Source organism: Chelonoidis abingdonii, chromosome 5 (genome assembly GCF_003597395.2).
Source record: "Chelonoidis abingdonii isolate Lonesome George chromosome 5, CheloAbing_2.0, whole genome shotgun sequence".
Classification (NCBI taxonomy): domain Eukaryota; kingdom Metazoa; phylum Chordata; order Testudines; family Testudinidae; genus Chelonoidis; species Chelonoidis abingdonii.
In genome coordinates, this window is record NC_133773.1 from 24,239,405 (window position 1) to 24,253,603 (window position 14,199).

Below are 14,199 nucleotides of genomic sequence, written 5' to 3' on the forward strand. Positions count from 1 at the left end.
TTGGTGATCTTCAGCTAGCTTCTGCCAAAAAATATCAATCTGTTATAAAAGTCTCTGCTAAGGAGAGGGCTAGAAATGACACAGAAGGGGTGTTTATAGAGCTATGCTGTAGGTGGGAGTGAAGCTTACACATAGGTTCCACACTGTGTACTATAAATTGCTCAGGTTGAATATAAATTTTATCATCCTGGATCAGAGCAATTCTCCATCTAGTCAACTGTCCTGTCTCCAACAGGAGCCAGTAAGCATGATTCAGAGGAAAGTGAAAAACCTTGAAGTGGGCACCTGGGGAATAATATGATAATAGGAGAAGTTTTGATCTCTCTGTGCTATTGGTTTCCAATGGTGAAATGGGGATAATATATATACTGACTTCAAAGGGTGGGTGAGGATTAAACAGTTAAAGATCTTACAGTGCCTTGAGAATGAAAAGTGTTATGTAAGTGCAAGTTTTCCATGGCTTTTACATTGGCCCTTGGGGGGGGGGGGGAAGGGGCAATTCAGTTTTAAAGTAATTGTGAGTATTCAATCAAAATTGTAGATAATTAAAATCATATAAATAGCTTTCTAGATCTTTTTTTATTCCTCTGCGACCAGGTGACCCTGATTTTTTTTTTCCCCTTCCCTTCAAGCAATGTCCCTGACTCAGTTGTCAAAGACTAGAAAAGCTGAAGTGTCCACCTAGCTTTGAACTTGATACCTGAGGTGGAGTTACAAGGTTAAACAAAGGGGGTGGATTCTTTTTAAGCTAAGCATTACACTTCAAAAAGGTCTTTCCTCCTCCCCTAGTGCATTTTAGGTTGCCTGCACTCCTGCCTGTCTTTGACTCCGTCCCAGCTGAAGCTGTCAAGGAAGATGAGAGCTCTGTTTTGCTTCTCCCTTGTATTGCAGATGGGGGAGGAGGTGGTTATTAGAGGGTCGCCCCCTCCTCGCTTTTTCTCCGTCTCTCTAGCTGATAACATGCTCGCTCGCTTTTCTCCTCTTAAGTGATCCATTTCTAGGCAACGTGCTGGTTGGTGCTGGAGCTGCCAGCTCTCTCTGCATCCCACCAGGAAAGCAAGCTCTGAAGCATCCTGCGGACCATCAGCTGCTTCCCTCTGCTTTGCTCCAGGCACTGCTTCTCTGTCTCCTGCCCTGTCCAACCACTACCTTGCGCGACAGACACAGCACGCTGGGCTTGATTTGCAGATTTATCCACCAGTTGTGGGAAGCAATTTTTAAGCAGGGGGTGGGGGAAAATCTCTGCATTACTATCTGCATTATTTTGAAGTTCACTTTGTTTTTTGGCCTAGGGGGGGCTTTTCCTGCAGGAATCTGGCTTCTAGAACCGGGATGTCCTATTTATTTGATACCCCGCTCCGTCTCGTTTCTTACTGAAGGCGAGTTATTTGCTGCGGACTCCCGGGGTTTCGGGCTCTGGGGCCAAGAGGGTTTTTTTGTGTGCGTGCGAGCGCGCGCGCGGTGTGTGTGTGTGTGTGTGTGTGTGTGTGTGGTGGGTTGGAAGTTGTTGTGCAGGAGCCGGGACTGAGCGGATCCCTGGACCCTGCGGGAGGATGGAGGTGGTCTGACGGAGAGGCGCCTGCTGCCCAGAGAAGCAATCGGGCTGGATGGATTCGCTGCCCGAACTAACAGCAGGTGTGGTCGCTATGCCCAGAAGCCCCCCGAAGTAACGCGGGGCTCTTGCGAAGGAGAGGGGCGCCGCAAACCCTGGGCTCTCCCATCAGCTGCTGTACACAGGCAATCGGGATTTAAACAGTGTTCCTGCATCTCCAACTCTTGGGCTTGCTGAGCTGTCCTTCACTATCCTCCTTGTAAGAAGAGATCTGCCGCTCTTCTAAAAAACAAAAAACCTAAACCCCAGGAGGACATGGAAGTTTTCTCTCTCATCTTGGTTGTGTCTGTCTGGTGGACTCGAACCTGGGAAACGGCGATTGCAGATTCAATCATTCATATAGGTAAGGGGGCTGCTGCGTCTGCTGGTTACTTTTCGAGCTCCCCTTTGTAACGTCTCTTTCTCATTCGCGCTCTCTTTGCAGTCCCTTTTCCTTCTTGCCATCTTCTTTCCTGCTCTCGCTGCCCCCCCCCCCCCCCCGTATCATTGCTTCCCATAAAGGTCTTTGCTTTCTCCCCTCTTTTTTTACAGTTGCTCTTTATAAATGGTTCTTGATGGATGGTGTGNTGGAATTTATGGGCACAATTCATTGATCTGCTGAGTGCCTCCTCTGATGTGCTGAACATCCTCAGTTCCCACTGACCTCAGTGGGAGCTAAGGGCGCTCGGTGCCTTGCAGACAGTACTGAGCAGCTCACAGGTTCAGGCTCCATGAGATTAGAAGGCTGGATGCCCGCACAGAAAATGACCCTCATAAGTGGCAACGCTAAAATGGTGGGATTTACTGCATTTAGCTGTTGCATAGCTTCTCCCTAGTGCTGTCAACACTCGGGCTATGATAGTGAACCGGAGTTGCCACTTTAGTGATTATTACTCAGCCGTTCATCTCCTATACCATCTCACTCTCCCCTGCTCCCCCCCCAGCCCCAGTGTAAGCGGCGCTGCTGCTATCCCAGCTGGAGGAGGCGCAGCAGCGGCAGCGAGCCGGGGCCGCGTAAACCCTCTCCCGGAAGGGTTCAGAGCCAGCTGCTGTACAGACGGGAACTCGGGGGCCAGACGCACCTCCCTTTGCTCCGTCCCCGATCCAGGGAGGTGCACGGCGGGGCGTAATTCCAACTCTCCCCTCGTCCCGGTTTTCAGAGAGGGCGGTGGGGGCGTCCCCTCGGCCAGCGCGGCCGCGGAGTTAGGGGGACTAGGGGTTGCTCTGCTGCTGCCCTGGAAGGCGTTAAGGAGCCAGCCCTGGAGCTGCTTGTGGCCCCACCTCTTGGCAGCACGATGGCCACACGGGGAGTCAGAGAGCTGGAGGCAGGAAGTCGCTGTGTGTGTACAATTATTATTCACAGCGCTGTCCGCAGCAAGCTCAAGCTGTAACCCACATTTTTATCCAGAGAGCGGGGCATAGGGGGCGAGACACAGCTGGACCCCCTTCCATGTGACAGCCCGGCCTGCCAGGGAACAGTCCCTCCTCCCAGCCTCTCGTGCGGGCATTTTATTCTCCCCTCCAGGGAACAGCGCGGGTTCCCCTACCTTCCCCAGGGGAGAGTTGCCTGGAGGGGAGAGCTCTCAACTCCCCCCGCTATCGCTGAGTAATCTGTAAGCCAAACAGGCAGGCGGAACAAGAGCGTACAAATGTGGATGCCTTCCCGCAAGGCGGGCAATAAAAAAACAAAAAAACAAACGAGCAGTCGCCCTGCTGGGGTCTGGGGTGAGCTTGTTCTCAGGTGTCTGCCGTGCGGGAGCCTGGGTGTGCAAATGCAGCTAGTGCTCTGCCTCGGATCCCTTCTTGGCTTCCAGCGCTAAGCACCGTAGAACCAGGGGGCTCGCCCGCTCTCTGAGGTTGCCTTTGTAAACATGTCTATCTGTGCCTATCATTTGTAGCAGCAGTGTGTATAGCAGGGAAAGTAAGATCCGAATTTAGCATTCCATCCCTACACTTGCAGCTTTAAAAGTGACACTAGCGTTGGGGCAGCTGTCCATCCCTTCATTTAAGACTGCCAGGCGCCCACGGGCTATCAAACCCCATGGGTACAGAACTTTACAGGGGTCAATCCTAATAGCTAGCCTTGACTGGAACCTCCAGTCTTCTACTGAGGCAGAGCAATATGCCCTCCTTTTAAAGAGAGCATGGCTTACTAATTTCTTTGCCGTTGTAAACTATAAGTCACACTGCCTAGTGCTTTTGATTTTAGGAGCTTATCACTAATTGACCACATCTTAGGGTTTGGGGTGACATCTTTACCCTCTAACAATCTACCTGATAAGGGAAAAATGAATGAACTATATTCAGTCTTTTTTATTAAATGATCAGTTGCATGTACTGTACCTGTTGGGTATAGTTCAGAAAGAGGAAAATATCTTTCTTCTCTCTGCACCGGTAATTGTTGTTGTTTCTATTTGTTATTGTTTAAACTTATTTATTGTATCTGGCATGTATGACAAGTATTTACTGCTTCCCTCTTTCTTTAAAATGCCATTAGTTGGTAGATGCATCAACACAATAAATCCTCTGGGTGAAGGGGTGGAGAACCAAAGTGGTTCCTTCTCACACAATTAATTTGGACTTGAAAGACAATTAAACTTTTGACAAGGAGATTAGCTGTTTTATAGACTGCTTTATGTTGCCATGATACTGGCAAATTTATAAATTGTTGCACATAGCTCTAAATCATTTATAATTTAAAACTGAAAATAAATGACCTGCAATTACAGATACTTGAATGTTTAAGTCAGCAGTTAAAACAGGCAATCCTGTAGAACTCAGAGGTGAAAACCATAATAATACCCCAAATGACGCTTAAATTTTGTATTCTAGGTTGTATGAAACCCTAATGAGATTTTTTTTCCATGTATAGGTAATATTAAGTTAACATATAATGTATTTAAGCAAGAATAATGAAAAGTCATTGTTAATTTAAGATGGCATTTTTTTTAGTTTTAATATTTTAAATAATAAAGGATGGGGGAGAGAATCAATCAACAAATTATTTTAATACTTGTAGATGGGATTTTCAAAGCCAAAGAAGAAAAGGAAATGTTCACATTGTGGAGTAAAAGTAACACAGATATGTAATACAGATGCCCTCAGGCAATGAGAAGAATAAGCTATTTTCATAATTCTACAATGTTAACATGTTCCTTCTGTTCAAGTGGAAAATATTTCTAATATAGAGAGCCCATGTGCAGAGGGCGGGAGGAGAATCTTGAGAAGAAATAGAACTAACATATTAATCCTTTGCACATGTATTCCTTTATGATAGTGTTCATTCCTCATTATAGTGCACTAACTGCTTCACTTGACTGCATGTTGAGTATTTGATATATTTAACATAAAACGGTTGTATTTCTGAATGTGTAACTATCCTATCAGACAGCTGAGTAGACTACCACAACACGAATGGCTACCTAGAATTAGCAAGCTGTGATTAACATGTTGGGGGTGGTGTGGGGAGTTTTTTGCATTTATGGAGTACTGACTCATTTTTTTCTCTTCCAAACTAACACTTTTAATTATTCTAGTTGCATTTTCTGATAATGTTTAGGTCAAATCGCTCTATTTTCCAAAATATGTTCCTCTGAATATTGATAAGGCTGCCCATAGTTAACATGTTGCTGTTGGCTAAGTATTATAAATAGGAATTGGCAGTTCAGAAAGACTGCATTAAGCATGCTTGTGAAAATGTTGAAATGAATCACCTCCACTGTAATTATACTTACCCCATATAAAAAGAGGGGGGTATGACATGTCAAAATTATGCAGTTCTGTGTTGTCATCTCTGTGAGCCTATGCATTGATTCAGTAATTTCATCAGACTCACATTACTTGATTGCTTAGAAGTTTTCTAATGATCTGTATGCTGTAGGAAGAACTCAAAAGCTGTGAGCAGAATGGCAATGATACTGTGTTTTATGAGTCTATTCAAAAAGTGGCTCTGATTTATGTAGCTCGAAAGCAATGAAGTCTTTGAGATTAGCCACGCTGCCTGCTATTTTCTTTATATATATATCTCGTCCCACGCTTTACTCCCTAAACACAACAGGAGTTTAGAATGGTGCTTTTAATTAAGCAAGGATTAGGTGGCATTTCTAGTCTACTGCAAGTTTTGCGTATGGTTCATATCTTCTGCCAAGGGTCTTATATTTTGTAATAAGTGCTCACTCCTTTATCTTGGTGTATGTGCACAGTAATATCTTGGTGTAATGTGTTTATGTAATGCATAAATACATAAACACATGCCTGTATCAGATGAAGCAAAGCTATCTGGGTCAGGTAGCAAATAAAATCTTTATTGTATAAGAGCGCAGGTGTAAAGTCATTACAATCACTTTAAAGAGTAATGCAGTACAACTGTAGTACTGCTTTAACCAATAAGATTGCAGTATGCAAATGAAGTCAAGGTTACTCTATATTGTATCTCTTTCACCACCCAATAATACCCAATAGCATGCTGTTCCTAACTTTTTCCATATCAAGTGGAAAGTTGAAAACACATATTTGTCTTGCAGTTTTTTTTTTAAATAACAGAATTTTGGAAAAACAATAATACACCAAAGTTTTTAGACGGCAAGCTCTTTGCAGCAGGGAGTATCCTGTACTCGATGGAAGTCAAGTGCACAGCTGGGTCCCAACCATGTTAAGGTGTGTAGACACTAATCCTCTCTACATTTTTAATAGAGGGACAATTTGTATATTCAGTGGAGGCATGTTTTTTTCTAAGATCTTGTGACATCCTTCAAATACCACTCCTACCCCACAAAAAAAATTATGCAGGAAAAGTGAAAAAACTAGTATGGAAGTATACACATCTGCATCTCACGATTTGCTTAGTACAAAGTCTGTCTAGTACCACCCCAAGGAACTTGTTTACTGTGGAGATGTGTGTCAGTATAAGAATCTGATCAGCTCCCTTGACAGGTGTGCCTTATAAGTAAAGTGTTGTGCAAATCTCTTTAGTATAGAACTTGTTTTATATACTTCATTATAAACTCAGACATTTCTCACATACAGTATATCAGCATAAGCCCTGCCATTTTGCATACAATCCTTTTACTACTTATTGCTTCCTATGCCCATGTTTCTGCACCTATGTAGTATATTATTAAATAGATTCTGTGACTGATCTTGTGATTAATACGGCCCTTGGTAAGAATGATGTGATGTACCTCAATAACTCATTAATATTGTAGTCCCACAAATATTTCATATTTGTGGAAGTCTGTTTTATATGGTGCAGGAAATAAACAAGCACATGATACTAGGAAAAAATGAGTATTTCAATAGACTAAAAAAGCCTTCAGTTTTCTGTTCAACACTTCACTATAATTCTCCAGGGTAGCTTTTTTTTAACAGTGCTATGGAGTCATGAAGTACACAGCATAGCATATGTTTAGCAGCTAGTATGTTTTATTAATATCTGAGAGTCTCCAAAATATATTGTACACTACATACTTAATGTCTTCTATATGCATTATTTTTGAAATTCTCTTCCAAGAGTTTAGCACTGTTATACCTTTTGGGTCCCTATAATGTATTTTTAATGCTAATTACACTACTCCTAGAAGGGAAAATGTTCTGTGCATAGATTATGGCTCATTGTTGTCTTCTAAGGACATATTTGCCATTAGGTGTCACTGCTTTCTGAAGTGTGTTTCTTTGCCATCACGTAGGGGCTGATCCAAAGCCTACTGAAATCACAGGAGTCTGTCCTTTGACTCCAGTAGGCTTTGGATCAGGCCTATAGCTGAGTGAGTATGATTTACTCAAAAGACTTAAGTGACTGCTTTTAGTATCTTAGCGGCTGTTTAAATTACTTCAGGGTCTTCGTACTGTATACAGCTAAACAAATAAACATCCTATTTCAAATGGCTTTTTAACAAATGTCCAACATGTCAACCGTTGATATTATGTATGCTTTCAAATGACTAGTTACAGTCTCATAGTACTATCTCTGAAAGTACTGTGTGTGTGATGGTGGGGATCTCTTATGGCTGAGACTGTTACAGTGTAAATATACCAACTAAGGTTTGTTTAACTTAATGAATGAAAGTATTAAGTTTGGTTCTCTTCTTCTCCCTCATCTTCTAAAGCATGTGGTATTGAGTTACTCCTCAGATAAAGGCATAAATTTACAGCCTGCTCTGAATTTACATTATCTGCGGTGACAGCTTGTAGAATTTATGGGGGGTGCTTTTAAAAATGTGTTTATTTAGCCTTTTCCGGCTATTTGTACTGTTGATCATTGTGTTTAGTTTTATCTTATTGTAGCAAATTATTTTTTTTAACAATGGCATTGACAAAGAGTTGAGACAAAATTTAAGAGAGACACAAACTTTATCTTGGTATGGGTTATAATGGTTTCTGGTTTTATGCTAAAATTTGCCAAAACACAACTTACCCTAACATATAAAATTCTAAAATTTTATAATTTGTATACACTAAAATACCAGAAAGGTGTTCAGTTTTCAGTGGTGCAAATTGAGGGCATGGGCAATGTCTGAAACATTCCTGATGGACCTGGGGCTGTAGACTTGTTATAGTAAATGGAAACTGTTTGTATTGGTGAAAAGCAGAAAAAAATGTCTAAATCCAGAAAATTCATTTACATCATCTTAATAAGATCTACAGATTAACTAGTATTGATGTATGGAAAGTGTTAATGTGCCAAACGCCATCAGGCAATGTAATGCAAGAGTTCAATAAATATAGTTACCTTGTGCCCTTGAAAACCTAGAATATCATTGTGTCTGTGGTGGTGTGGTTTGTGTTTTTGTTTGTTTGTTTATTTTATTTATTTATTTATTTACTTATTTTTAAACCTGTTGATGTTTTGGACATGAGAAGGAGCTAGGATGACCAGACAGCAAGTGTGAAAAATCGGGATGGCAGTGAGGGCAATAGGAGCCTATATAACAGAGAGACCCCAAAATCGGGACTGTCTCTATAAAATCGGGATCTCTGGTTATCCTTGAAGGAGCTGATGGTCATCTGAGCTAGCGAAACTGGCAGGCTACTTCCAAAGTCCATATGCACTTCAAGGAATATCCTCCTATCAGATTGTTGCATATTGACACCCTGACTTCCCTATTGTGTTGCCTCTTGATCCTCAAGCTACCTCCACACACACCCCACCCCGCCCCCGTATAAAGTCCATCAATAACTAGGAAAGCAACTCATTGCAGGCTGCAGTTACTAAAAATGGCTCTTGATAGACTTACCTAACTTTTTTCATACAAGTTGGCTGCTAATGTAGACTGGTTCAAGTTGTTACCGACCAGTGTTGCAGAAAGCATGATAGGGACCAGGTGGAATGTGGAAAGTCTAGCAAGTCATTTCTGCCAGGTGTTTGAAACAATTAAATTATGCGAGCAGCCAAGCCATTGTCAACAGCAGTTGAGGTAGATCTGAAGTAATCCATGAATTATGAAAATTGTTCACCAATTTTCAGCATCCGAGAGTAGCTTTACCTAGAGGGTGCAGATAAGGAAATAGTTATCTCCCATCCTGCCTGTCAGTGTAAAGGTGTAATGGTTTTTAATCTGGAAAGTGAGAGGGTGAAAACTAAAATGAAGAGGGAGAGAGGAAAAGGCCTCTGTTCTCATCCCTTTTTTTCAGCTTTCAAAATGCTCCCTTGCATACATACCACCAAACGTCTCCCCTGTGATATTCTCTCAGTACATGTCAGTTTTTACTTAGTAAATCTGAGGAGAAAGAGAGAGGGGGCAACTGGCATGGTTCAGAAAAGACAACAATTAATAATAGTGCATATGACTTGGATAGTTGTTACTTTTCTGTTTAAATACCAGATGACTGAGAAAAGCATTTTAGGCTGATAATGACACGGAGAAGAATTTGGGTGCTAAATATGAATTCTGATAAGAGGTGGGACTTTGGCAATGTTGTCACTTTGTGATGCTGAAAGGGGGGAAATTGTATCTGTTTTTGTGCAACATTGGTTTGTCATTGTTTTTGAGCCTCATACTTGCTTTGGAACAGAAGTTGGCATGACATAGACAGTACAGTGTGAACTGTAGGAGAAGTGAGCGCTGGAAAAAAGGGTAACACTTCAGTATACGCCAAGATAACCTAGTAACTGCAATGTGTATGTGTAGTATTAAAACTATACCAAAGTCTTCCTGTGTAAAAGTAAATGTAGTTTTAGGCAATTGTAAACTGATTGCAATAAAATTTGCAGGAGACAGCTTAGATTTTAAGTAGCTTTCGTTATACACAATAGTTTTGGAATGACAGGGAAATATGGTGGAAGAAGATGAAATACAGAAGTTTCCTGAAAGTTTATTCTAAGTTTAGCTGACAAGGCATGCTCAAGAGGAAACTGAAAAGGAAGATGAGTGAAAAATGGAGAGGGGAAGAAATAAGATATCAAAGTTGAGAACAAAGTTCTGCGGCAGTTTCATTAAGTAGAAAAGATCTAAATCAGAGGGGAAAAATTGCAAAGTCGCAGAATTTAAATCAAGAATTGTACGTGTATTTGAACTTATTAGATAACACTCTGCAAAAATGCTAATTATTCCTAATTGTTATATTTGCTTTTACCCATGAATAAAATATCACGTATCTTATAAAATATGCAGTGAAAATCATTAGATAATTCCTCTTGGACTCTTTAATGCAGATTTAAAGAATTCAATCTTCTTTATTTCTTCATTACTTGTAAATCATTAACTGTTTTTAATAAGTTTAGTATTAGCCTTAGCAATCTATGTACCAAACAATAATTGGTTGTTTTGCAGAACCTTTTTTCTTCTGCTACCCTGCACACCCCACACCCAATCTTCCATGCAGACTCAAATGGAGATAAAGATTTCATTATAATGTCTTTTTTTGATTGGTTCTGGTTAATCTGTACCATGATAGAGCTGTGAACAGTAATATTTCTCACTGTTTTGATGGGAAGCAGCACATTGCTGTGCATAGAGCACTGGATAGGGATTTAGTAGACCTCAGTCTTAATCCTGTAGTCTCCGTGCCTCAGTTTACTCACCTCTCCATCTCAAAGCACTGAATAAATGGCTTCTCTAGCATTTTTCATGTCCTATTTGTTTATTTTTAGTTAAGATATAGAGGACGTGGCCTATTTTTCCCATAGGTAGAGATGGGTGCAGTACAGAATAAAATACCTTTAAAGGCCACCTTACAAAAATCTTACTTGATGCCCTACATTCTTCTCTGTCTGCCTGCATGCTTGCTGCCCCTTGGTCGTGCTGATGGGTAAAAATAAAACCACTGAAGTCAATTAGGAGCTCAAGTCCTGTTGACATTCAACTGGGCTTAGGCTCCTAAGTCACTCTGGTATTTTTGAAAATATCAGCCACTTTACTTAGGTGTAGAGAGAGAGAGGCCAGTTTCATTACACTTGCATTCTAACCCAAACTAAACTTGCACGGGCTGCCTGCATAGATGTTGAAAGTGTTTTGTTGCTGAAAGTCTTGCATACAACTTATAGCTTTGGTGTTACATTACTGCCTGCATCTCATCATACCTGTTGACGCCTGGCAAAACAAAAACAATAAAGTGATAGAAGGTATATAATGTGAGAACGCTTAAGGCTGACGAGGACAAGTTGCACCATTGCTGGTGCCTGGCAAACCCAATAAGGACACAGATGTCAAAATGTAACACTCTATAGCACCTGATCCAAAGCCCATTGAGGTCAATGGGGAGATGTTAATTGAATTCCATGGGCTTTGGATCAGGCCTGTAGTGAGCACCATTAAAAATTGACATTCACTGCACCATAGTATTTATCAGTTATGCTGTATTGACAGCATTCCATATACTTGGAATAAGAAATGCTGCCAATCTCTGTAAACCTTAGCTCTGCAGTGAAAGGACGTCCCTCTCCTTCCCTGCCACCCTTTCTTTTCAAATGGAGTCTTTGTTCATTCTTATTAAAACAAAATTGTTGACAGTACACTTCATTTTATATAGTTTTAAATGGCAAATTTAAAAGTGGCAAATACAAAAGTGGCAAATACAAAAGTTGATAAATGTCCTCTTTTAATGGTGCCCACAATTTTGTGTAGTGTATAAGGTGAATGTGGGATTTGGTGCGATAAGGAAGATTCGTGGTGTCACACATGGTGCATTTGCTTTAAGAAGTGTGGTAGCACCAGAAAGTAAGTTTGTTTTTTGTTTGTTTCTGTTCATGGCAGGTGAAGTGGGGGGAAATATATTCAGGTTGTGGAATACAGTGCATTTCACTTTTTAAGTCACTTACCAGAACCCAGCTTCTGTTTTTCTAATGGCTGTTGATTGGTCTTAATTAGCTTCCTAGATGACAAGTGTCCATATCACTCCCACAAAAATTGGCATTGATTGGCACCCTTGCCTTGATAGGAAGATATGAATAGGGATGGAGACTAAATTACAGTTCACGCAACATGTTCCAAATCAGGTTTCCATTAGGATGTACACAGGCATGAGGCACTGTGGGGAACTTTGCAGTGCCACTACCCATCTTTTTTTCTGATAAGACTTCTTTCTCCAGAGCTGTCAGTATTGAAACTGTCATAATTGCTAACATCAATTCAAATACATTCAAAAAGCAAAATGCTGTTTAGGATATTTTCATTTCTTCTAAGGCTGTAAAATTTTCTAGACAGTAGAATCATGAGAAGCAATGTCTGCATATTAGTCCCTGCATATAGTCTTGGGGTTTCTTATGTTTGGTCTACCTGGTCAGATGACCTGCCGTCAGCAAAAGTTGATATCTGATTTAGAAAAAGGTGAAACCATAATATAACTTCATAGTTGTGCGGTGCATTTTGGAAGTTCTCAAGTACTCTCAACTAGATTGTGAACAGGACAAGGATTTGACCACAAGGCCACCTCCCGTTCTGCTGATAGAAGTATAACAACCATGTGGCAACCATAGCAATTGCTTCTATGGAAATGGATATTACATACTTTACTGCAGTTGAGCTGCTCGAAATAAGGAGAAGGCACTCCATGTAATTAGCCAACTCTCCATATGTGATCCATAGTCTACAGTTTGAGATGTTCTGAAAATTTCTTCTTGATCACTGCAGGCTTGATCAGTCTGTGCCTCAAAATTTGAGGCTGAATGTAGCATGTAACTAGATGTGTGTTCAGACTGACTCTCTACTTTTGAAACCTCTCTGCCACCAAACTTGAGGAATCTTTGAATTTGAACTGAGATCCAAACTTTGACTCAGACTTTCACTCCACCAATAACCTTTTTTTTTTTTTTTTTTTTTTAAGTGCACAGATGATTTCCATGCCGGGAAACTGACTGGAAATGTTGTCCATACTTAATCCTTTTTGGAGTGTTATTTAACTCTTTTTTGGCCCTGTGATTTCTTGTGGCCATAGATTCATTATGCAACATATAACCAACCTGGGGGAGAGTATTTTTCTCCACTATTTCAGTAGCCCCACTTGGACCTTGGGTCCATGCATAGAGGTATAAGTACCCCTCTCTCTAACCTATAGGATGGATTAGATTAAGAAATAAGTAGAAGTTAGGCAATTTAGGCCCCAAGCCTATGTGTAAAGGAGTATGGGAAACTAGAGATGCTAGGGAGAGAAACTTAGAGATAAACTTGGAGACAGTAAGATGGTCATGTCCTTGCTAACTTTGAATTTCCCCAGGGTTACGTAGCTGCTACATTTTGGATATAACTGGTTTGAGCAAGATTTTTAACAAGCGTTATTGAGAATTTTGGAACCTTCTATTAAAATGCTATCTATATTGATAGTATGGGAAGGACGTTGATGCAGATGGTAAGTTAAATAATCTGTAGCTTAAAGAGCCAATAAGGGAAGTAGAAGAAATAGAATTATGGTCAAGGCCGGTTTAATGTTACTTAGTATTTTAATGAATTGTAAAAGGAGTAGCATTGCTAAATTGCAGGAGAGCTCATATTAACATCAAAAGGCTCCAGTTAGGTTCTAGAAACATAAGGCTGTACTTACTATCAGTAACACCTTTTAAGTGTAAGTATAATTGTAGCATTACCTAAGTTGTGGCTGCGTGCTTGTTTGCTTAACTCATTTTTCTTTTAAATAAAGTTTGTTTTTACCTTTCCAAGTCTCACTGAGTGTTCCTCTATTAAACTTTCTATAACTGGCATAGAGACTTCAACCTGAAAACCAAGTTGGATTTATTCCCCCGGTACCCCCATCTTAAACAACTTAGTATTAATTGGGAACATTTCAACCTAAAGATCACACATCGAAATGTGTAAAGAGGAGGGGGAACCCTGTCTCCCTCTTTTCTGTAATGGTTACATAGTTGGTTATAATTAAGGTGACCAGACAGCAAATGTGAAAAATCGGGATCGGGGTGGGGATAATAGGAGTCTATATAAGAAAAAGACCCAAAAATCTGGACTGTCGCTATAAAATTGGGACACCTGGTCACTCTAGTTATAATGTAGACCCCCAAATACAGTGAAGCTTTGAAGCATGTGTTTGAAGTCAGTCTGATTACTCACATGCTTAATATTTAGCATGTAGTACTTAAATGCTTTGCTGGATTGGGACCCTAGTCCTTAATGAGCAGCAAAGAATCCTGTGGCACCTTATAGACTAACAGATGTTTTGGAGCA

General features: G+C 40.7%; 1 protein-coding gene across 1 annotated transcript in view; it reads left to right on the forward strand.

The window, feature by feature from the left end:
• Positions 1-1,485: 1,485 nt before the first annotated feature.
• GRID2 (glutamate ionotropic receptor delta type subunit 2) overlaps positions 1,486-14,199 on the forward strand; it is a 1,102,380-nt gene continuing 1,089,666 nt past the window's right edge. Inside the window, exon 1 of the mRNA XM_075066158.1 lies at positions 1,486-1,955. Within this exon, the coding sequence (XP_074922259.1) occupies positions 1,868-1,955 (88 nt within the window). The 5' untranslated portion in view covers positions 1,486-1,867. The remainder of the gene's footprint in view (positions 1,956-14,199) is intronic.